Source organism: Podarcis cretensis (genome assembly GCF_951804945.1).
Source record: "Podarcis cretensis genome assembly, chromosome: 15".
NCBI lineage: Eukaryota > Metazoa > Chordata > Lepidosauria > Squamata > Lacertidae > Podarcis > Podarcis cretensis.
The window spans coordinates 33,082,091-33,105,252 of NC_137185.1; the positions used below are offsets into that span (position 1 = coordinate 33,082,091).

The 23,162-nt window shown below is 44.8% G+C and overlaps 1 protein-coding gene across 1 annotated transcript in view; it reads left to right on the forward strand.

The window, feature by feature from the left end:
- The window catches only part of NRGN (neurogranin), a 50,685-nt gene that overhangs the window by 12,220 nt on the left and 15,303 nt on the right, over positions 1-23,162 (forward strand). The window contains exon 2 of the mRNA XM_079955311.1: positions 9,092-9,295. Coding sequence (XP_079811437.1) covers positions 9,092-9,292 — 201 coding nt within the window. The 3' untranslated portion in view covers positions 9,293-9,295. The remainder of the gene's footprint in view (positions 1-9,091; positions 9,296-23,162) is intronic.

A 23,162-nucleotide genomic window follows, 5' to 3' on the forward strand; every position in this document is an offset into this window, starting at 1 on the left:
GAGATGCCTTGGGTGGATGACAAGAAAAAGCATCATGTTTATCTCTAAATGCTTGTGTGCCATGTGTATCAAGGCAATAATAATAATAATAATAATAATAATAATAATAATAATAATTAATGCCCCACCCATTTGGCTGGGTTTCCCCAGCCACTCTGGGAGGCCTCCAACAAAATATTAAAAATGTGATAAAACATATAACATTAAAAACATCCCTAAACAGGGTTGCCTTCAGATGTCTTCTACAAGTCAGATAGTTGTTTATTTCCTTGACATCTGATGGGAGGGCGTTCCACAGGGCAGGTGTCAATAGAAGGCCCTCTGACTGGTTCCCTGTAACTTCACGTCTTGCAGTGAGGGAACCACCAGAAGGCCCTCGGCGCTGGACCCCAGTGTCCAGGTTGAACGATGGGGATTGAGATGCTCCTTCAGGTATACAGGGCTGAGGCCATTTAGGGCTTGAAAGGTCAGCACTGACACTTTGAATTGTGCTCAGAAACGTACTGGGAGCCAGTGTAGGTCTTTCAAGACCGCTGTTATATGGTCTCGGCGGCAGCTCCCAGTCACCTGTCTAGTTGCCGCATTCTGGATTAGTTGTAGTTTCTGGGTCATCTTCAAAGGTAGCCCCACACAGAGAACATTGTAGTAGTCCAAGCGGGAGATAACTAGAGCATGTACCACTCTGATGAGACAGTCTGCGGGCAGATAGGGTCTCAGCCTGCATACGAGATGGAGCTGGTAGACAGCTGCCCTGGACACAGAATTGACCTGCTCCTCCATGGACAGCTGTGAGTCCAAAATGACCCCCAGGCTGCACACCTTCAGGGGCACAGTTACCCCATTTAGGACCAGAGAGTCCTCCATACCTGCCTGCCCCTTGTTTCCCCAAAACAGTACTTCTGTCTTGTCAGGATTCAACCTCAAACAAGTTGTGCAGCAGTGAGAAGAAGAACATGGGGACATAGGAAGTTGCCTTATAGTGAGCCAGACCACTGATCATTCTAGTGAATATTATCTACATAGACTACAGTGGCTCTCCACAACTTTAGACATTCCCAGCCCTTCTTGGAGATGCTGGGATTTAACCTGGACCTTCCTACATGCAAAGCTTTTTCAAAAATTAGGTCTCTAGTCCCTTTGATTTCAGTAATAAAAGGAAAACAGTTGATGAAGATTTCTAACCAGTTGCTTAGCTGCAATCAGTTAATGCTATATTAGTAACACAGATCCAGCAAACTTCTACTCATAGCTGACCTGCTGAAATGAATGGATTCCACCATTTAATCAATTTAAATTAAAAAAAAAACCCAATTTAAATAAAAAAATCTGTTTTTCTTTTTTTTAAAAAAAAACATTGATTTTTATCCAACCTGATTTAAGGCAGACTATGATGAATGAATTGTCCCCCTTCCTGGAGCTACTGGCTTCAGGCTCTTCTGCAAAAGTTACTAAAATCTTTCCCAAAAGTAGGAGTGGTTTATGTGTTGGTGGGACCCGAAGCAGACAAGATGTCTCAAGACTGAGTGGAAGCAACGATAAATTGATAGGACATTGATTTGCTTAAAAACGACACGTGCTAATTTATATGTACAGATGCAAATGTAGAAATGATTACATTTTGCTGTAGTGGGAAGACTATAGCCAGGTGTTCTGTGCACCTGCTCAGTCTGCTCCCCTGGTTCTAACTGCAGGGAAGAGAATTGTACCTCATTGGCAGAACACACGCCTTGCATGTAAAGGGTTCCAGGTTTGATCCCTGGTAGGTGGCGCTGTGGGTTAAAACCTCAGCGCCTAGGGCTTGCCGATCGAAAGGTCGGCGGTTCGAATCCCTGCGGCGGGGTACGCTCCCGCTGCTCGGTCCCAGCGCCTGCCAACCTAGCAGTTCGAAAGCACCTCCGGGTGCAAGTAGATAAATAGGGACCGCTTACCAGCGGGAAGGTAAACGGCGTTTCCGTGTGCGGCTCTGGCTCGCCAGAGCAGCGATGTCACGCTGGCCACGTGACCCGGAAGTGTCTCCGGACAGCGCTGGCCCCTGGCCTCTTAAGTGAGATGGGCGCACAACCCCAGAGTCTGTCAAGACTGGCCCGTACGGGCAGGGGTACCTTTACCTTTACCTTTTATCTCCAGGTAAGGCTTGGAAAAGACACCCGCCTGAAACCCCAGAGAGCCAGTGTCAAAAATATAAACCAGTCTGGCTCTGCATAAGTGACACATTCAATTCAGTTCGCATTTAAATCTGGATCGATCTAGTTCACGGTTCCCAAAACAACATTCAAACCGAAGCACAGATGTCGTTTGAAATTTGCACTTCCCTGAATTTTGCAGTGTAGTTCTCCAGCCAACTTATGTGTAGAAAACCTCACATACTAAAGTGTGTGTAAAAATGCATGCAATAGTCGAAATAACATTTTTAAATGTGCTATACTAAGGACGATTGCTTTGTGACACTGTATATGCTAGGCAAAATTGCATACAAAAACTTTCTGGTGTGTTTTCGTGACAACTTTAAAAAATAAAAATGAGCAGAATGATGTGGAAATGTGGGGGTAAATAAGCTACTGTGTGAAACCCAAATTAGCATGTTTAGCCACTTTTTTTATAAGGCAGCTTCCCAAATTCTTGCATTCCTAATGTGTCGTGGTAGATAGAGGGTTTGGCTCTAAGGATTTAAAGATGGGACTGGGATGATCACAGTCACTTGTGACCCTTGCAGAACTAGAAATTAAGTGGCTTAGGGGAACACCTTTTACACTACATTTATATGATACCCTATTTATTATGTTGCTACTGTAGCATTCAGCGAAACCCTAAGAGATGCCATACAGCTCTGTGTAATTCAGCAGTCTGTTATTAGCCTAGGAAATGAAGACTCTGGGGGTGTCTATGATTCAACACTGTTTGCATGTTGCAATGGAAAGCATTTTGAGGAAGTCATCTATTCCCCTGCTGTGTGTCGACCCCAAGAAATAGATTCCTTAGAGTAGGAGATTCAGCAGATACAAAAGGAAACACATCTTCACACAACACATAGATAAATGATGAAATTTGCTACTGTAAGATATGGTGATGGCCTCCAACTGAGCTTTAAATGTGGGGGTGAGACAAATTGATTGAGGATAAGCCTACCAATGACTACTTGTCATGATGGTTGTTTATTGCCTTCAGGACCAGAGGCGTCCTGCTTCTGATTCTGAATATTGCTGGGGAAAAGCAATAGGGGAGGTGTAATGTTGTCATCAAGGAACACGGGTGGCGCTGTGAGTTAAACCACAGAGCCTAGGACTTGCCGATCAGTAGGTCGGGGGTTTGAATCCCCGCGATGGGATGAGCTCTCGTTGCTCGGTCCCTGCTTCTGCCAACCTAGCAGTTCGAAAGCATGTCAAAGTGCAAGTAGATAAATAGGTACCGCTCTGGCAGGAAGGTAAACGGCGTTTCCGTGTGCTGCTCTGGTTCGCCAGAAGCGGCTTAGTCATGCTGGCCACATGACCCGGAAGCTGTACACCGGCTCCCTCAGCCAGTAAAGCGAGATGAGCGCAACCCCAGAGTTGGCCACGACTGGACCTAATGGTCAGGGGTCCCTTTACCTTTAAGGCCACCTGAGGCCTGTTGTCAGCTCCCGTTTCTGGGCTTCCCAGAAGTGATTGACCACGGTGGGAGTCTCTATAGCAGCAGCAGGAGCCACCCAGTGAGGACTTCCTAGACTTGGTGGCACTAACATTTAGCTGCTTCAACAGCCAGGAGATTCAGCTACAAAATGGCATTTGTTGGAACATTGAGTACAAGGCAGGGGGGACAGGACTTATGTACACCTTGTACTGCTGTAACAACATTTGTATCTGAAGAAGTGTGCATGCACATGAAAGCTTATACCAAGAACAAACTTAGTTGGTCTCTAAGGTGCTACTGGACATTTTTTTTTATTTTTTAGTATATTTCAACATTTGCATCACTGTCTGTTTAATTGTGTTTTAAATGTATTGTAAGACATCTCTAGAACTTCAGTTCGTAGGTGGGGTATAAATATTCATTAATACATTAATGAAATATAGAAAACATTCTGGATTAGTTGTAGTTTTGATCTATTTTAAAACCATTAAAAAATAAACAAAAAGAGAGAAAATTGTCTGGGCCATATGATGTCAGGGTGTGACCTGCCCATGCCTGTGGGTCCTGTTTATAGTTCGGGGTCAGAGACATAAAACCACTTTGGCACAGAGGTTAAAACATCATGCTAGATTAGATCTCAGACTCAAATCCTTGATCACCATTTCCCAGTTAGCTTCCCTCACAATGCTGTTGCAAGGATAACGTTAGGGGGGAGGTTGAAAGAAGAAGTTTGGACACTAAAGCTGAAAAAAAAAAAGTTCTGTGCATGCTTCTGGTGTCTGTGGATAAATGAAGGTCCAGAGGTTGCAAAGTCTAATTATACAGGTTTCTATTCAATTGATCCCCTGCCAGAATCCTGACAATAATACCGATAAAACAATCATAGTGATTCAATTGTGGGCAGGAAAAAAGCCTACAATTGTGTTACTGTGTGTAAGAATGGCAGAAATCTAATCTTTTAGAACAGGAAACATTTTTCCTATGCAGCTAGGCAACACTCTGTGCATAGAATACATTCCTCCACCACTCAGCCAAAAAGGCAGCTTCGGATCAATTAAATCTTTAGGACAGATTGAAGCCAGCAAGACGTTTTTCTTTAAAAGGCATAGTTCTATTTTAGCACCGTGAGAGCTCTAGGAACAGCACTGGAGGTGTGTTGTGGGGGCGGGGGGGAGAGTGCCATTTCATAGACAATGTTCAGGTGTATGCAATATATATTCAGCAATGAATATCACATGTGTGCGAGTTAGCATGGCTGGCTGTCAGCAACTCAACTCTGGCAGGTAACCAATTATCCCATTATGGTGTTTTAGCTTCTTTGGCAGAATTGCTTCTGTACCCTCTCTCCCAGATGAGGCGTAATGTGAGTCACAATTTGGGGCGATGAGCCTTTCTAGATGACTACAAAAAGAAAGGGGGGGGAGAAGGAGGCTAGGTTTTTTTATTTCTAAAATGCTTTTCTTGTGCAACTCCTCCGATCCAGTGGCAGTAGGGCTAGTGTTATATAATCTGATTCCTGAGAATGGAGACAAGGGGAGGCTGGGCTAGGCTGTTCCATATGTCCCACTGTTTCACAGGTGAAAACAGGGAAACAGTTATAAATACAACACGTCACAGCACCCAATGCTTATATTGTGGATCACTACTTCCTCAAGGCATATGTTCACGCATACATCAGTATACATTGCTAAAGCTTTTCCTTTTGCTTGTTCTATTTGGTCCTGGCTGTCAGTGGTTACTAGCCATGAGCTAAAAGGTAAAAGGGGACGTGGGTCTAAACCACTGAGCCTCTTGGGCTTGCCGATCAGAAGGTTGGTGGTTCGAATCCCCGCCACGCAGTGAGCTCCCATTGTTGTGTCCCAGCTACTGCCAACTTAGCAGTTCAAAAGCACGCCAGTGCAAGCAGATAAATAGGTACTGCTGTGGCGGGAAGGTAAACAGTGTTTCTGTGCGCTCTGGTTTCCATCAAGGTGTTCCGGTGTGCCAGAAGTGGTTTAGTCACACTGACCACATGACCCGGAAAGCTGCCTGTGGACAAACGCCGGCTCCCTCGACCTGAAAGCAAAAAGAGTGCCACAACCCCAAAGTCGCCTTTGACTGGACTGAACCGTCTAGGGGTCCTTTACCTTTACCTTTACTAGCCATGATGTTTACTTTCTTCCGTAAAGGTAAAGGTAAAGGTACCCCTGCCCGTACGGGCCAGTCTTGACAGACTCTGGGGTTGTGCGCCCATCTCACTTAAGAGGCCAGGGGCCAGTGCTGTCTGGAGACACTTCCGGGTCACGTGGCCAGCGTGACATCGCTGCTCTGGCGAGCCAGAGCCGCACACGGAAACGCCGTTTACCTTCCCACTGGTAAGCGGTCCCTATTTATCTACTTGCACCCGGAGGTGCTTTCGAACTGCTAGGTTGGCAGGCGCTGGGACCGAGCAGCGGGAGCGCACCCCGCCGCAGGGATTCGAACCGCCGACCTTTCGATCGGCAAGTCCTAGGCGCTGAGGCTTTAACCCACAGCGCCACCTGCGTCCCTACTTTCTTCCGTAGGCAGTATCATACTCCCCAACATTTCTCCGATGCAAATAGGGACGACCTACTTTTCTCCTCCTCCTCCTCCTCTTCTTCTTCTTCTTCTTCTTCTTCTTCTTCTTCTTCTTCTTCCACTCTGGGCAGCTTCCAACGTATATAAAAACATAATAAAACATTAACCAAAGCTTCCCTATACAGGGCTGCCTTCAGATGTCTTCTAAAGGTTGTATAATTACTTATCTCCTTGGCTTAGGAGTTGTATAACTCCAACATTTCTCCAACAGAAGCAGATACCTCCTACCATACCCTCCAACATTCCTCAGATGAAAATAGGAACCTCCCAAGGAAAAGCGGGACATTCTGGGATCAAATCAGAAACCGGGACGACTTCTGTGAATCCGGGACTGTCCCTGGAACATAGGGACGCCTGGAGGATCTGTGGCATGCCTCTGAATATCAGTTGATGGGAACCGCAGCTGGAGAGAGGGTTGCTGCATTCAAGTCCAGCTTGTGGGCTTCCCAGAGGCATCTAGTTGGCCACTGTGAGAAAAGGATGCTGAACTAGATGGGCAACTACCCTGATCCAGCAGGGTAGCTCATCTTCTGTCTGCATCTAGTCTGCAATAGTAACCTGCCATTCAGGAAGGAGTCTGGTGTTCTGGTTGGGCAGTCCCTTAACACATCATCAAAAAGGAGGCGCAGATTTGCATGAAATTTACATAGGTACAGATGCAATGTTAGAAATCACAGTGATAATTTAAATTATATCAGTCAATCAATCAATCAATCAATCAAATCTATATTACAGTCATAGACCAGCATAAGTAGGGTGGGGTACAAACATTTAAAAATTGTAAACCGTGTTGGAAAGCTAAGAAGTATTAAAACAGAAGGTATATACAGTCATACCTCGGGTTACAGCCGCTGCAGGTTGCGTTTTCTTCGGGTTACGGACCGCCAAACCTGGAAGTACCAGAAAGGGTTACTTCTGGGTTTCAGCAGTTGCGCATGCGCAGAAGTGCTAAATCACACTATGCGCATGCGCAGAAGTGCCAAATCGCAACCCGCGTGCGTGCAGATGTGCAGGCGCTGTGGATTGCGAACGTGCATCTCGCACGGATCATGTTCGCAACCAAAGTGTCCACTGTACAAAAGACTACAAGAAGCTGAAAGAATCTAAAAGAAGGCTTAGGAGCATTAAACAGATGTGGAAGAGCATAAAAGGTTAGTATATAAAAAACTGTAGCTATCAATTTAGAGAGCACTCTGATATGAGTGTTCATTAAATCTAGTTTGTGGCACAGGTCATCACCCGACGAATTTTGAACGCGGCTGTGCAGAATCTGGCAACATTGTAGGTTGTAGCAGGGTTGGTATATGAAAGCAGCAGGGAGGTATAGAATTGTCTGGTGCACCCTGGGTACTTATGGAGTAGTGGGGAGGTGAGGCTAATACAAATATCTCTATAGTATAGGCACTGGAGAAGCACATGCTCTGTTGTTTCTATTTGTCCAGAGTCACAGGGGCATTGTCTCTACAAGTAAGCCATTGACCTTCAATGACAGCAGAGGGGAGGGCGTGACATCATGCCAGGGTAAAGGCCCTCCGATGCTTAAGGGACTTCGAGTTTAGTTAGATATGCCATGGGGGAGGCAGAGTACCTGGTGGATTCACTGGTGATAAAAGTTGGGGTCCTGGCTAGATCCAATTGGTGCTCTATGACTGCTACACGTTGTTTAATGAGTGCTTTGGCCTGATCATATCCTGAGTAGAAGACCTGGAGAGAATTTAAATTATATCTCACCTTAATGAGGAAGACTGTGGCCAGGGGACCTGCCGTCTGGCCTGAACAATCCAGGTGTGGATGAGCAGCTCAAAGTCTGCACCCTGCTCTCCCTTTTTATGATATCTTGATCTTTAAACTAGACTTGGACCACAGAACCATTCAAATAAGGAATGCCTTCTCATATAGAACTGTTCTCCTTGGTGACATCTCCTAGGATGAAGTCCTATACGCTAGAATAACATAATGTCTTTATGAGATACAAACCATTCATAGGAACACAGTAAGCTGCTTCCTTCCCTTCCCTTTCCTGCTTTTCACCTCAATCTTGGCTGCCTCTTTTGTTTTGAAAGGAAAGAAAAAATACAATCTCACACTTGTCTGACAAAACCACAACAAAGCCTAGTCATTTCCAACAAACCTATAGCTATTTGCAGTCTGAAGTTATGGTGGGTTGAAGTCAGCACCAAGCTGTAATTAAAGTTAGCACAAACAGCCCTTGACAAGAACTTCAGGGATAAATGAACATTAGTTCATTCCTGGGTTGGTTGGTTGCTTTGTTTGTTTTGCTTTGAATAATATGACAAGAAACAGTCATGGTCCAGAATGACATCAAAGCCATATCTTGGAAAGCTGTCAGTTCATGCTGGTTCCTAAGACCAAGGAGCAGGTTTTCGTCTATGTTTGGATACAATTGAATGACATTTTGAATCAAGATGGTGGTCTGAACTTTTATTTTTATATTTTAATTTTTTAATTGTTCCCTCCCCCACAGTTTCAAACATTAAAGTACAAGGGTCTTTGAACCTTTGGACCTCCTTCCTTCCCTCCATCAGTTCCATGTTTAAGATTAAATTTGCTGCATCTTTTACCATTATCCATCTGTTAAATAACCATGATAAGCATAAATAGTTCCACATTACGAGTGTCCTTACATCCCTGTCAGAGATTGTTTACAGTGGTCTTTTAAATAAATTACAAATTTACTCCAGTCCTTAGAAAATACTTGATCTTCCTGGTTTCAGATCTTTCCCATCAGTTTCGCCATCTCTGCATATTCCATCAGTTTCATCTGCCATTCTTCTTTTGTTGGTACTTCTCCTTCGTCCCTGACAAGAATGTGCCTGATGGCGTGAGGACCTCCTGTGTTTATTTTGCTTCCTTCCCTCTCTCACAGGAAGGGGCTTGCACCAAGCTGGATGAAGACATCATGGATATTCCCTTGGATGACCCCAGTGCCAACGCGGCTGCCGCCAAGATCCAGGCCAGTTTCCGTGGCCATATGACTAGGAAGAAGATCAAAGGGGGAGAGCGCAAAAGCAAGGACCCCGAGTGCACGAGCAGCACTCGTGCGGGGGACCTACGCAATGGAGATTAAGTGGTAAGGATCCGAATGCCCCAGCCCAGCTTACTTGTTTGTTTTATTGAGAGCCATTCTTTTGCATGTACCTAGTTTAATTTAGGGATGCGGGTGGCGCTGTGGGTTAAACCACAGAGCCTAGGACTTGCCGATCAGAAGGTTGGTGGTTCGAATCCCCGTGACGGGGTGAGCTCCCATTGCTCGGTCCCTGCTCCTGCCAACCTAGCAGTTCGAAAGCACGTCAAAGTGCAAGTAGATAAATAGGTACCGCTCCAGCGGGAAGGTAAACGGCGTTTCCATGCGCTGCTCTGGTTTGCCAGAAGCGGCTTAGTCATGCTGGCCACATGACCTGGAAGCTGTCTGTGGACAAATGCTGGCTCCTTGGCCTATAGAGTGAGATGAGCACCGCAACCCCAGAGTCGGTCACAACTGGACGTAATGATCAGGGGTCCCTTTACCTTTACCTTTTAGTTTAATTTACCTTCCTACTAAGAGTCTTGTGGTACCTGAAAGATGAAACAATTTATTGTGGCATAAGCTGCTGTGGTCTAGAGCAAGAATGAGGGACCTGTGGGCCTCCAGATGTTGTTAGACAAATCATTATCCCTGGACATTTGCTAGGCTGACTGGTGCTGATGGGAGTTGTAGTCCAACAGCACCTGGAAGGCCACAGGTTCCCCATCCCTGCAGTAATCTCTGCCCTTATCTTTGTAACAAAAAGTCAGGGAGCCTGTGACCTTCCAGATATCAATGAATCCCAGCTCCCATTATCCTTGACCATTGTCTATGACCAAGCCATCATGGTCAATGGTAGGAATTGAAGTGTAGGTAGGTTCCCACAAGGCAAGACACAGTGATAACAGCAAGAACTTTTGTTGAACTACATAACTGGGAAACAGAGGACAAGCAACTGCTTATATACATTTCTGAAGGCCTGGGCCACTCCCACTCTCAACATGATTGGCTGTCTAAATTTCCAAACTGCGAATCATGACTCAGAGTTCAAGAGCCAATGACAGAGGCCCAAATCCTGAAATGTTCTGTGATTAGACAACTTGTATTGAATCAGAATACAGGAGCTCAGAATCCTTAGTCCAGACTGAAGCTCAGGCAAACACAGACCACTGAATACATAACAGGAATGATGGGAGTTGGGGTCTAGCAACATGTAAAGGGCCACAGTTTCCACAACTCTGGTTTAAATGGATGATTCAGTGAGTTTCCTGCTGTAACTGTGGCATTATCTGTCCAAAAATTCATGATATGTTACGTCCTTTTACTAACTCCCAGGGTGTCAAAGATGCCAAATTCCAAGGGAATTGAACAAAAGCTTCCTATTATTTCAGAGGCAATTTAAAAAAGTGCACATCCTATACATTTCCCATTGATTTCAGTGAAAGATTCAGACAGTCTTCCAGGGGTCTCGTATCATCTTGGATACTTTTCATTCCAATGACATGAAATTTGCAGTCATTCTATAATTCCCTCTGGGCATCAGACCTGCCAATTTTCAGATGGATTGGACAAAGCTTTCCCATTTAATAGGCAATTAAACAAGGAGCAACAGACTCAGCCTAACTGCAGTCAAAACTCAATAGAACTTACCAGCAATCTGTTAGTTTCATGGCTCTCTCTCCTCTGTCCCCGAGACATTTTGGTGCACAGATAAGTAATGCAAACAATTCAGCCTTCCCTATCCTGCCGCCCTTCAGATGTTACGGACTACCACTCACAGCAGCCCCAGTTGCATGACAGTGCTGACTGGGGCTGATGGGTTTTGTAGTCTAAAACATCTGGAGGGCTCTAATACAAGCTCATTCCAAGTGCATGCAAAAAGAAAACAAAATGGAATTTCATTTCCGGGCACGTTCTTTTCCATTCATTTCTGCAACGCATCCGAAGGACAAAACAAACAGGCTTTGAAAAGCCTTGTTGCAATCACTGCATTGTAACCAATACTATCATTGTATCATTTTAATGGCCAAGATAACCATTCATTATTCTACGCAGCAATTTTGCGGTAATTATGATGAATACGCCCACTATGCCTGCCCTGTAGAGAACGAAAACTCATGCTTTCTATTTCTGTTTATGGTCTCCAGAACTGATCCCTGCCCTTTCCCCATTTTCCCACTTAAGCACATATAGTGGTACCTTGGTTCTTAAACTTAATCCATTCCAGAAGTCCGTTCCAAAACCAAAGCGTTCCAAAACCAAGGCACACTTTCCCATTGCAAGTAATGCAAAATGGATTAATCCATTCCAGACTTTTAAAAACAACCCCCAAAACACCAATTTAACATAAATTTTGCTATCTAACGAGACCATTGATCCATAAAATGAAAGCAATAATCAATGCACTGTACTATAAAATAAATAAGACAGTATTGTAGATGATTAAAATTAAAATTATTATTTTTTCTTACCTGCACTGATGATAGTCATCAGGTTGTGGGGCTTTTATCCATTTACGCAGTCACACAACCAATCACTCATTAGCTGAACTGGGTTCCACACAGTCACAAAAATAAATTAACCGAAAAAGCCTCAAAAACAAAAACACAAAATAAATAGCAAAAACAAAAGCGCCACATGCAATCTGTTCCAGAAGTCTGTTTGCCTTCCAAAATGTTCGAAAACCAAGGCGCAGCTTTTGATTGGTGCAGGTGCCCCGGAAACAATAGCCGACAGCTGCATCGGACGTTTGGCTTCCGAAAAATGTTCGAAAAATGGAACACTTACTTCCAGGTTTTTGGCATTCGGGAACCAAGGTGTTTGAGAACCAAGGTACCACTGTATTGTTGAAACTGAAGGCAAAGGTGGTTTGATGCTTGTTCACAGAAACACGTCAACTTTCACTAAAGCTATGGACTTAGTCTGTTGTTTAGTGTTATACCTACTGAAGATTTTTGGACACAACAGTAAATTACGGTGTAGCATCATGTAAACGAGCCTCACACTGCTCAGACACAAAGTGCCTCAGGTCCCTTGGTGCCAAATGAATGGTTCACTACCACCAACCACAGCAGGAGTGCATGGTGCTCTCCGCCTGGTGACTGAGATGAAGAAGCCAAACCTGATTCAGCCTGTGTACACAACGTACATTCAAAGCACATTCTCCCTCCCACAAAGAATCCTGGAAACTGTAGTTTATCCCCCACAGAGCTACAATTCACAGCACCCTTAGCAGCAGCACAGCACATTCAGCCAGTGCATTTTGCAGAATTCGTTGCTCTGCAAGACATGGGTATGGGCACTGGGTCAGATGACTTTAAAAGAGCACCAGATAAATTTGTGGCATGGAGGTCCTATTGCCAATGATAGCTAAATGGCATCTCTTATGCTCAGTGGAGCTCTAAATACCGTTTTGCTGAGGTCGGGGGGGCAGGGAGCAATGGAGACACTGAGAGCCAGTGTGGTGTAGTGGTTAAGAGCGGTGGACTCGTAATCTGGTGAACTGGGTTCGCTTCCCCGCTCCTCCACCTGCAGCTGCTGGGTGACCTTGGGCTAGTCACACTTCTTTGAAGTCTCTCAGCCCCACTCACCTCACAGAGGAGGGGGAGGAAGGGAATGGAGAATGTTAGCCGCTTTGAGACTCCTTCGGGTAGTGATAAGGCGGGATATCAAATCCAAATTCTTCTTCATAGCCTGCTTGTTGGCTTCCTGGAAACATCTGATTGCCCTTCATTGGGAAGAGCATGTGGGTTTAGATGGACCCTCAGCCTGGCTCTTTTTTTGTGTACTCTGTATCCACGGGGCCTCTTTTAAAGGACTCACCCTGTATAAAGCAAATCCTCTCTCCAAAATAATGTCTGGAAATCCTGTATTTATTTATTTTTAAAAAAGAATATTGAGATCATATTGACCCTTTCTCTTTCTCCATGGTAGTCAGCAGCTTTGTAGTGCATCCACCACAAAATCAATCTCCCCTGGTCTATTGTTGCTTTCAGATTTAGGTCCCTACAGTTTGGTGAACTTTCAGTTTGGTGAACTTTCCCGCAAGGGTGAGCAGCACCGAAACCACACCTGAGATCCGCTGTTGATGCTTTTAAAGACTTCCTGGGTTTGTTGCTATTGCTTTTCATACACCACTTATTTGAAGACATTTTAATGTTTTCTTATAAGCTGCCCTGATAATGTACTGGGTGCAAATCCCTTTCTCCATTATTGGTTCTCCCTCTTTTTAAAACAAAACGTTGAATACCGCCATGGATGGGTAGACACGGTCCAGATCAGGGCTGCAACAATGCAGAGGTTTTTGTAACCTTCATTAATCCTCTAATACATTTTCCCAATCTGAATGGTCACCGTCATTCCCTGAAGCTGCTATTTGCCTTTTACACATGGGGAAAACCATATGCTGTCAGGAGCATCTGGTTCGGTGTGCAGTTCCTCTAAGTCGGGAGCCACCAAGCTGCAAATAGCAGATTTTCTGCAAAGCACCTTCAAACCCCAGATTGACTCTGCCCGCCCTGGACGGCCATTGGATCCTGTTGAATGGGAAGGACTTTCCTCCTGCAGTTCAGCCTCAATTGAGCAACGTGGTCCTTCTGTGCTCTTGGGCCCTTATAGCCTTGGTTCGTCTTTGGTTCTGACTTCTGCTTTGGCCTAGTCTTCAGCCCTGGCTTACCCCCTACTGCTGCCCATGGGCCCAGCCCTGGCACACAGAGTTGTTTCCTTAATGGCTGCCAGCACCTCAGTCCCTTCCTTACCTCCAGCCCCTTTGCTGCTTTTCACAAGCTCCCATCACTTTGACTTCTGCCTTCAGGCCCATAGCTCAAGGACAGAACATCTGTTTTGCATGCGAGTCCCAAGGTTCAATCCCTGGGATCTCCAGGTAGGGCTGGGAGACCATGCTTCTGGTCACTGTAGATGCAAGGCTGAGGTAGATCAGCTGATGGCCTGATTAGGTATATGGCAGCTCCCTGTGTTTCTATGGTCTTTTGCCAGTTGCTCGAAGAACTTTCTCCTGTTGAGGCATGAGCAGACTGGGCTTTCTGCCTACTGACATGTCACAGGGGAGGCACTGTGGTCTAAACCACGGAGCTTCTTGGGCATGCCAATCGGAAGGTTGGCGGTTCGAATCCCCACAACAGGGTGAGCTCCTGTTGCTGTGCCCCAGCTCCTGCCAACCTAGCAGTTCAAAAGCATGCCAGTACAAGTAGATAAATAGGTACCACTGTGGTGGGAAGGTAAACAGTGTTTCCGTGTGCTCTGGTTTCCATCACGGTGTTCTGTTGCACCAGAAGCGGTTTAGTCCTGCTGGCCACATGACCTGGAAAGCTGTCTGTGGACAAACGCCAGCTCCCTCGCCCTGAAAAGCAAGAGGAGTGCTGCAACCCCTTAGTCGCCTTTGACTGGACTGAACCGTCGAGGGGTCCTTTACCTTTTTACCTTTTACAGGGGAGAGAGGACCTGGGGCTGTACAAAGCACAATGAGACTGAAGCAGAAATAGACTGAGAAATAGACTGAGAGGCCACATGACGTATCCAGTACAGCTTGCCCTTTGAGTCTGTCAGATTGAGGACAAGAAGCAAACAATGTGACCTGCTCTGTTCCAGACGAACGAGTTCAATGTGGCACACTTGGCTCTCCTCCCCACCCCCATCTTTATCCTCATAACAAACCTGCCAGGTAGATAGGCCAACAGTAGCAATTGGCCCATGGTCACCCTGTGACAGTGGTGTAGTGTCGGTTGCTGGCACCCAGGGCATGGGTGAGGCAGGAACACATGTGCCAGGCGGAGAGATGTGTGTAGACCCCAGCTCTTGCTGCCGCTGAAGTGACCCCATCTACACCAGAGCAAAGTGGGGCCACGCTGAGCCACCTGCCCGTCTGCACAGGGGTGAGCCTGGCTGGCCGACGTGGTGGCCAGCGAGGAGCACCAGGGAGGGCCAAGTGGGTCACCTGTGTGGGGGCCCCTGGTTTGTGCCCTCTCAAAAAATGTATGCCCAGGGCCACAGCCCTGTGGCCCCCTCACACTACGCCCCTGCCCAGTGAGCTTCTTGGCTGAGTGAGGATTTGCACCTGGGTCTCTCTTGCCCAAGTCTAACACTCACACCTGGGGACAGGTGTCCTGTTCCATCCTTTAGAGGTTATTAGGCTGCAGTTCCCATTGGCACCAGCCAGCATAGTCAGTAGCCAAGGATGATGGGAACTGTAGTCCAACAGCAGCTGGGGAACCACAGGTTTCCCATGCCTGCTCTAACCTCTACACCACAGAGGCATTTGTTGGTTCCTCACTGTGGTATTCTATTTGTATCATACAATATGATATGAGTGTATGCTGGGATGGCACATCCATTAAGCAAGTGTATAGTAAAACCTGTTGTTGTTGTTGTTGTTGGTTTTGCAACAGTCCTGTTTTTTGCATGGTTTATTCCAAGAGCTTTTTAAAAAAATGATCTTAAAATGCCACCTCCCATTTCTCTCTCTCTCGAAAAGAAACGCAGAGTGGCTGATAAGAATTAAAATACACCCATTAAAAACATGCACTACAAACACATTCAAAGGCATCCAATAAAAATGAATTAAAAAAATGCATCAAACCACCAATGCTCTAAAAACAAAACAAACAACAGATTTCCAAAAATCAACAAAAACAACTTGTAAACAAACACCAAAGAGAGAACAAGGCAAAGATGGCATCTTGCCGCCTCCAGAAGAGCTAAATTTACATTTTATATCATTCATGTATCTGGGTATTTTAAAACCATAAAGTGCTTTGGGTACCTTGGCAGAATCAGCCAGTCGGTGGTTTGGAAAGGAAAATAGCCTTCATAGATACATAACGTGGAGAAGAAAGTTTTCCAGGCCTGTGAAAATATTGAAGCAGTTTGTAAGTTGCTTTAGTCACATGGCCCTGAGGAAGCAGAGGGGAATCCAGGCTGGATTTCTGCAGCCATATTTTATTCACTGTTGTAGAGCATCTTCATAACAACCCTGTGAGGTAGGTTCAGCTGAGAGAAGCAGTGAGCAGCCTAAGGTTACCTAGTGAATTTAGTGGCTGGAGGGGATTTGAACACAAGCCTTCTACATGTCACACTCCAGCCACTGAAAATGCACGATTGTGTGTTCTCTGCACTTCAAGTTACCTTCAGGGCAGCTTGCAAGTGGCTAACTGAGTGAGGACAAAGTATTTTTTGGTAGTAGCTCTGGGGCTTTCAATTGCCCTCCTTGTTTTCTTTTTGATGGAAGCAGAAAATATTTCCTTTTTTTCGGTAGGGTGGGAATTATTTGGTTTTTCAAATTAAAATTTTACAGAGATATATCGAACATAAATAATGAAAACAAGATTCCAAGAAATCTCCTGGACTTCCATCCTCCCCTTTGTGGATCCTATTATTAATCATTTCCATCAACTTGATCTGCCATTCTTCTCTGTTAAGGACTTTCTCTTCTTTCCATCTCTGGGCCATTAACACATAGCTGTCAAGTGTCCCTTATTTGAAGGGACAGTCCCTTATTCCAGCGCCATGTCCCGCTGCTGTCCCTTATTGATAGATGTCCCTTAAATGTCCCTTAAATGATGTCCCTTAAATTTCAAAGGAAGCAGCTCATCTCCCTCCCTCCCTGCCAGCCAGGGAGGAGGGAGGCTCCAACTGTGTTGCTTGGCTGTGTTGCTCACCCAATAAGAAGTCTAAGAACGACTGGGGGGGTGGAGCTTGCATGCCTTGTGTGTGGCTAGTTAATGCAAGCTGAGGGGTTTTTTGAATGCTGGACGCCATTTTGTTGCACGTGCTGCTGCAAACTTTGCAGTGCAAAGCCAGGCCGGGGAGCCATCTTAAGTTGAGGCTGCATAGGCCTTGTGGTGCATGTGATTCAGATTCTATTCAGTTGAACCTCTGGTTACAAAGTTGGTTGGACAGTGTTCTTGAAGCTACCAGCATGAGTTTAACCAGACTGCAGGAGGACAGGAAGACTGGAGTGCCTGGAACAGGTGAGGCTGCTGGTTCCTTATTTTGGCTGCTGGTCCCTTATTTTCAAGGCTGCTGGTCCCTTATTTTCAAATCTGTAAGTTGACAGCTATGCATTAACATCCACGCAGCTGTGGTCACATACATAAATACAGTAGTCTTTTCTGCTCCCTTGGGATTTCGGCACCTAGAATTTCTTTAAAGGAAGGCTTCAGGGTTTTTTTTTTTAGCAAAGGTTATTTTAAACATTTTTGAAGCTGAAAATATTTCCATTTGAACAGGCTCTTAAAGTTTATCACTGCTGCTGCTTTTAATATGTAAGAAAAATAAGACCATCTAGCGTAGCGTTTTCTACACTCACGGGAAGCAGTTCTTCAGGGAGAAGTGAGTTTAATGACTGCTACTTTTAATGATTGCTGTCCAAATTAGTGACTTTAATATTGTGTATTTTATTTCTGTTTCTTTTGAAAGGCACTCTGGCTGCCCATTTGAATTGGAGCTGCTGCTGTTAAATTTTATACCATAAGCTTAGAATTAGATGCCGGGCAAATTGTTCAGCTCCCTCCCTCCTTCCTTCCTTCCTTCCTTCCTTCCTTCCTTCCTTCCTTCCTTCCTTCTTTCCTTGCACTGGACTTGCACTGGGGGCTTCAATGCTTGGCACTATTCCTTGACACCCCCCCCCAATGGCCAGCAGAAAATACTTATGCAAAAAAGAAGCAAATGCATTCAATTTTCACAATTTATTCCAGGTGCCACTTTGAATCCCCCTCCTGTTTTATTTTATTTTTTTAAAAAAACTTGTCTCTAGAGTGTCTTCCCTGTGTAGTCAGACTAGATGATTCTTGACATCCCTTCCTACTCATTTCGGTGGAAAACAGATGCTACGTGCTGTGCAGACTTGCTGGGAAGATTTCTGGCAGAGAAAAATAATTATTTCCCCGCGCTCCCTGCCCTCAGCTGAGTTGATGTGTACTTCCAATGCTACTCGCTCCATGTTGGGTGTTGTCAACTCAATAGCAAGCTAGCAACATCGCACAAATTGTCATTATTATGGATAAACAGTAAGGCAGGCTCAAGCTTAGTTCTGTCCCTGAAGCAATTATAATGATCATGATTATTAGTAGTAGCATTTATATTAATTAGTTGCTTTATTCATAGAAATGACTTACGGACACAATAGAAATGCTAAAAGCAATTGCAGTCGTACCTTGGATCCGAATGCCTTGTGAGTTGAATGTTTTGGTTCCTGAACGTCACAAACCCAGAAGTGAGTGTTCCGGTTTGCGAATGTTTTTAGGAACCCGAACGTCCACTGCAACTTCCATGGCTTCCTGCAGCCAATCGGAAACAGTATTTTGGTTTTCGAACGTTTTGGAAGTTGAATGGACTTTCCGAACGGATTCTGTTTGACGTCCGAGGTACCACTGTACAATGAACAGAATTCATAAAACCTTTTTTAAAAAAAACAACAACAACCCCAAACAAAACCTTAAACATCTATGCAAATAAAAGACAGGAGTAGCAGAGGGACTAGCACCTTTAAAATCCAAATGTGTTTTGGGAATTTGGAGCGGCAATTTCCTATCCTTTTTCATTGACAGTTATGAGGCAGCGGGGAATCAATCAGATGCAATTCTCCTGCACTTCTGTACTCAGGTGTGTGTGTGTGTGTGTGTGTAGAAACACCCACGCCAAACCTCTCTCTGCCATTAGCAACTGTGAATCATGGAAAACTTTTAACCACTGTTACAGAAAAAAAATCACTTCCGGGTTGGCGCCATCGCCGAATGGCGGACTCCCTCCGAGCTCCGGAGGGAGTCGGCTGGGTAGGGGTCGGGTCCTGCCGTGCCGGTGACGCGGGGACCCTCAAAAACCATGGGCAGAGATGCCCATGGACTTGGTGACTCGGCGGGCACCGTTTGCGCCCCCCGACCCGCGAAGGAGCCTTTTTAAAGGCTGCGGAGCGGGTGACGGGGGGGGGTGTGGTGCTATGAGTCCACTGCTTCCCCTGCCTAGCAAAGCCGCATGCCATTCAGTGGAGAGCAACGACTTCTTCTTTGGAAATTTCGGATTTGGACTAAAAAGAACAACCCGTGAGTAAATTTATTGGACCTAAAAGGGAAATTTGATCTACGAATTTGGAGCGAGCGGGGGGGGGGGTGTGGTGGTGCAAAAAGGAAGTCCGCCCCCCCCCCCCCCGTTGTAGATGGCTTAACGCAAGGATTTGACAACTAAGATCGAGAGATGAACTTGCTTATTTGAAAAAAAAAAATTAACTTCACGAAGGGAAATTACAATAATTGTGCTGGAGGAGAAGATTAGTTTGCGGGAACTAAGGTGCAACCCCCCTGGGAACCGGGAACGATCCGCTATGAGAGACTGGTGAAGAGACACAGAAACTTTGACAGCTGTCAAAGTAGCTGTCAAAGCAGGAAAATAAAAGAGAACTTTGTTACGATGGCTTTGCTGGTTAGATTTGTTACAATTTGGACATAAATTACTGGAAATAAAGGCAACAAGTTATTTGACTTTTGGGTCTGATCTGGAAAGAAATTAAGTTACCATATTCCCTCTAGAGGGAGACCGGGACATTGCAACAGTAACAGCAAGTGGAAAAATACTATGGATTTGAGCAGGACTTGTTATCTCTTGGGAAAGCTGCAAAAACGAAGCATTATTTTGTCTACAGAGGTTTCTATACTAAGGGAGACAATGGATTTATCTATTGAAGAAAGGAAGGGACTGAACGCAAGTTTATGTTCCTGAATAACAAAAGCCTCTGTGGAGAACAAGAAGTTTCTGAATTAGCAGAACAGGAAAAAGCAAAGAGCTGGACTAAATCCAAAGTTGGAGCATTTGGAACATCCAGACTTTAAAAGGATCAAGAAACAGAATTTGAGTTAGACTCTTAAACACAGAGGTCTGGATGGAAGAAGAATGATCTTTTTTGAGAGTTTCTCCGAGATTGGACTTTTTGAAATTAAAAGCTATCAAAAGACGGCAAAGTGGAGCTGAGATATAGACGTGGATGCACCAGGCTGGCAGTAGACAATGGATGAATTTTGGGGATCGGAACCAGGGAATGGGGGGGGGGGGGAGATTTGGAACCCAAAGGCTGTAAAATTACATATTTTTTCTTTCTTTTCTTTTTCTTTTCTTGTCTGTTGTTTGAAAATAGGGGAATTCGTGGAAGGGAAATGGGGTCGATCTTAGGGAATTATATAAAATATAAGGAATTAAGATAAATAAGATAAATTAATTTGGAATAAATGGGTTAGTTAAAATTACAATAAGGTTTTAAAATTTGGGGTGAGAATTTGTGGAATCAATTTAAGGGAATGGAATACAAGAGGGGGAGGGGAGGGGGAAGTCCGGGAAAGATGTTACTGAAACTAAGTGTAAACTATATTTGTCCTTTCTTTCTATCTTTCCTTTTTATTCTGGAAAATTTTAATAATTTAAAAAAAAAAAATACAGAAAAAATTCTGCTCCTTTTCCCTTTCCTGGAGCCCATATAGTGTCCTTAAGTGGGTTCCCTGTCGGTAGGAGAAATAACAGAGGCCAGCCAGAGAATATTGAGAAGCAAAGCAGCTAGTAAGCCTGATCTTTATTAAACTGTTGCAACAGGGTCCTCACTCACCATACGCAGGAGGGAGGAGGAACCCAGAACAGTGGTGTGCAAGCCCTCCTAGAGACTTTTGAAATTGCCCACCTTGTAGCTCAAGACCACCCCCCAAAACATCATACATACATCACAGAAGGAGGCAGTCTACAGCAGAAATGCATCACAGGAGGTGGTTTACAGCAGAAATCCTGTCTGCCAGGATACCTGACAATGGTCACTGATTGCTTTACCTGGCCAGCCCGGCCATTCTTTTGCTATGGTAATTAAATTAAATACTTAATTAAATACTTTAATTCCTGAATCCATGTCACAGGCTCACCCTTTGTTGTTGTTTAGTCATTTAGTCGTGTCCGACTCTTCGTGACCCCATGGACCAGCACGCCAGGCACTCCTGTCTTCCACTGCCTTCCACAGTTTGGTTAAACTCATACTGTAGCTTTGAGAACACTGTCCAACCATCTCGTCCTCTGTCGTCCCCTTCTCCTTGTGCCCTCCATCTTTCCCAACATCTGGGTCTTTTCCAGGGAGTCTTCTCTTCTCATGAGGTGGCCAAAGTATTGGAGCCTCAGCTTCATGATCTGTCCTTCCAGTGAGCACTCAGGGCTGATTTCCTTCAGAATGGATAGGTTTGATCTTCTTGTAGTCCATGGGACTCTCAAGAGTCTCTTCCAAAACCATAATTCAAAAGCATCAATTTTTCAGTGATCAGCCTTTCTTATGGTCCAGCTCTCACTTCCATACATCGCTACTGGGAAAACCATGGCTTTATTCAGGCTCACTCTGTTCATACCTGCCCTTAAGACAGGTAAGCAAAAGAAAATGGAGAGACTTTCCCATTTCTTTCCTTCTTGCAGAAAAATATTTGAGGTCAATTTGGGACAGTCAAAATGGGTTGGGAGAGTCAAAATGACTTCAGGACTGCACTGCTGTACTATTTCAGACACGTGGTTTATGTAATTATGTATGTGTTTGCCTTGTACATTTATGAACCTTTATTTTATATTTGGGACCTTAGAATTCTTATAACACCACCCACTGGCAAACCTAGCTCTCCCCTCTAGAAATGCAAACCCCTGGCCTTTGTTTAGGCAGCACCCCCTGGGCACAATTGTGCGGGGTTTTGAGTGTTCACCCCGACGGTTGTGGGAAGCAACTGAGCAAGAAGAGGAAAATGTGCTTACACATTAGGAGCAATTTGTTTGGAATGGTTATTAGCTCAGCAAGACGCCACTTTTCTCCCACCCACCACCCTGAGAAAGCTCTGCTGGCGCACCAGCCGAGAGGGGCAATTAGCAGACCACAAGATGCCACTTTTAAAATCTGGGATCCCTCAAGCATGCAGTTGCGTCAAGACAAATAAGTTGCATCTGCTTCAGCCAAGAATGAAGTTGCATTCCGCTGCCCCCTTTGGGATTGTGTTCTGCAAAAGGACAGTTTAGAACAGTCCAAATCTAGCCCAGGCAACCTGTGTGTAATAAACCATCAATCTGTCTGCTCCAATCTCTACTTTCCACTTTTCTCTGATAAATAAATCACAACACTGTCTGCTAAATCCACCCCACACTACTGCACTTCTCAGTAGAGAAAGTCGCATTTTAAATAACTAAACATACCTTTCAACCTTGGAAATAATTATGCAGATTTGATTAATTCCCTTTGAGATGAATAAATGAAATTAACTAGCTCATTGTTGTCAACACTATACTGTTTTCTGCATATAAATGGGTTCAGCATCTTAAAAAAAAGAGCTTTTTAAATTCCTAACCCCCCCAAAAAAAAAAAAACTAATTTAACTTTTAAAGTTACAATTACATGCCAGGAAGAAAAGAAAAACATGGAGTAGTTGTCAATCTTGTCTTATGTATTATTATGAATATTAGAGTTTATTATTGTGCCATCAATGCGTGTGGCAGTTCACAAAGTATAAGAAGTCAGGTCCCTGCATTCAAGGAGCTTCCAAACTACATTTCAAATACAGTGGTACCTCTGGTTACGAACTTAATTCATTCCAGAGGTCCGTTCTTAACCTGAAACCATTCTTAACCTGAGGTACCACTTTAGCTAATGGGGTCTCCCGCTGCTGCCACTGCGCGATTTCTGTTCTTATCCTGGGGCAAAGTTCTTAACCCGAGGTATTACTTCTGGGTTAGCAGAGTCTGTAACCCAAAGTGTTTGTAACCCAAGGTACCACTGTATAGGGGAAATGATAGAGGAAAGGGAGAGGCAGCAAATTCAGCTGATGTTGAAGGGGCTTAGTTCCAGATAGACATGTACAGTAGTCTTCCCTAACAGGGTGCTTGCCAGATGATTGAACTACAACTCCCACCAGCCCTTGCCACTGCAGTA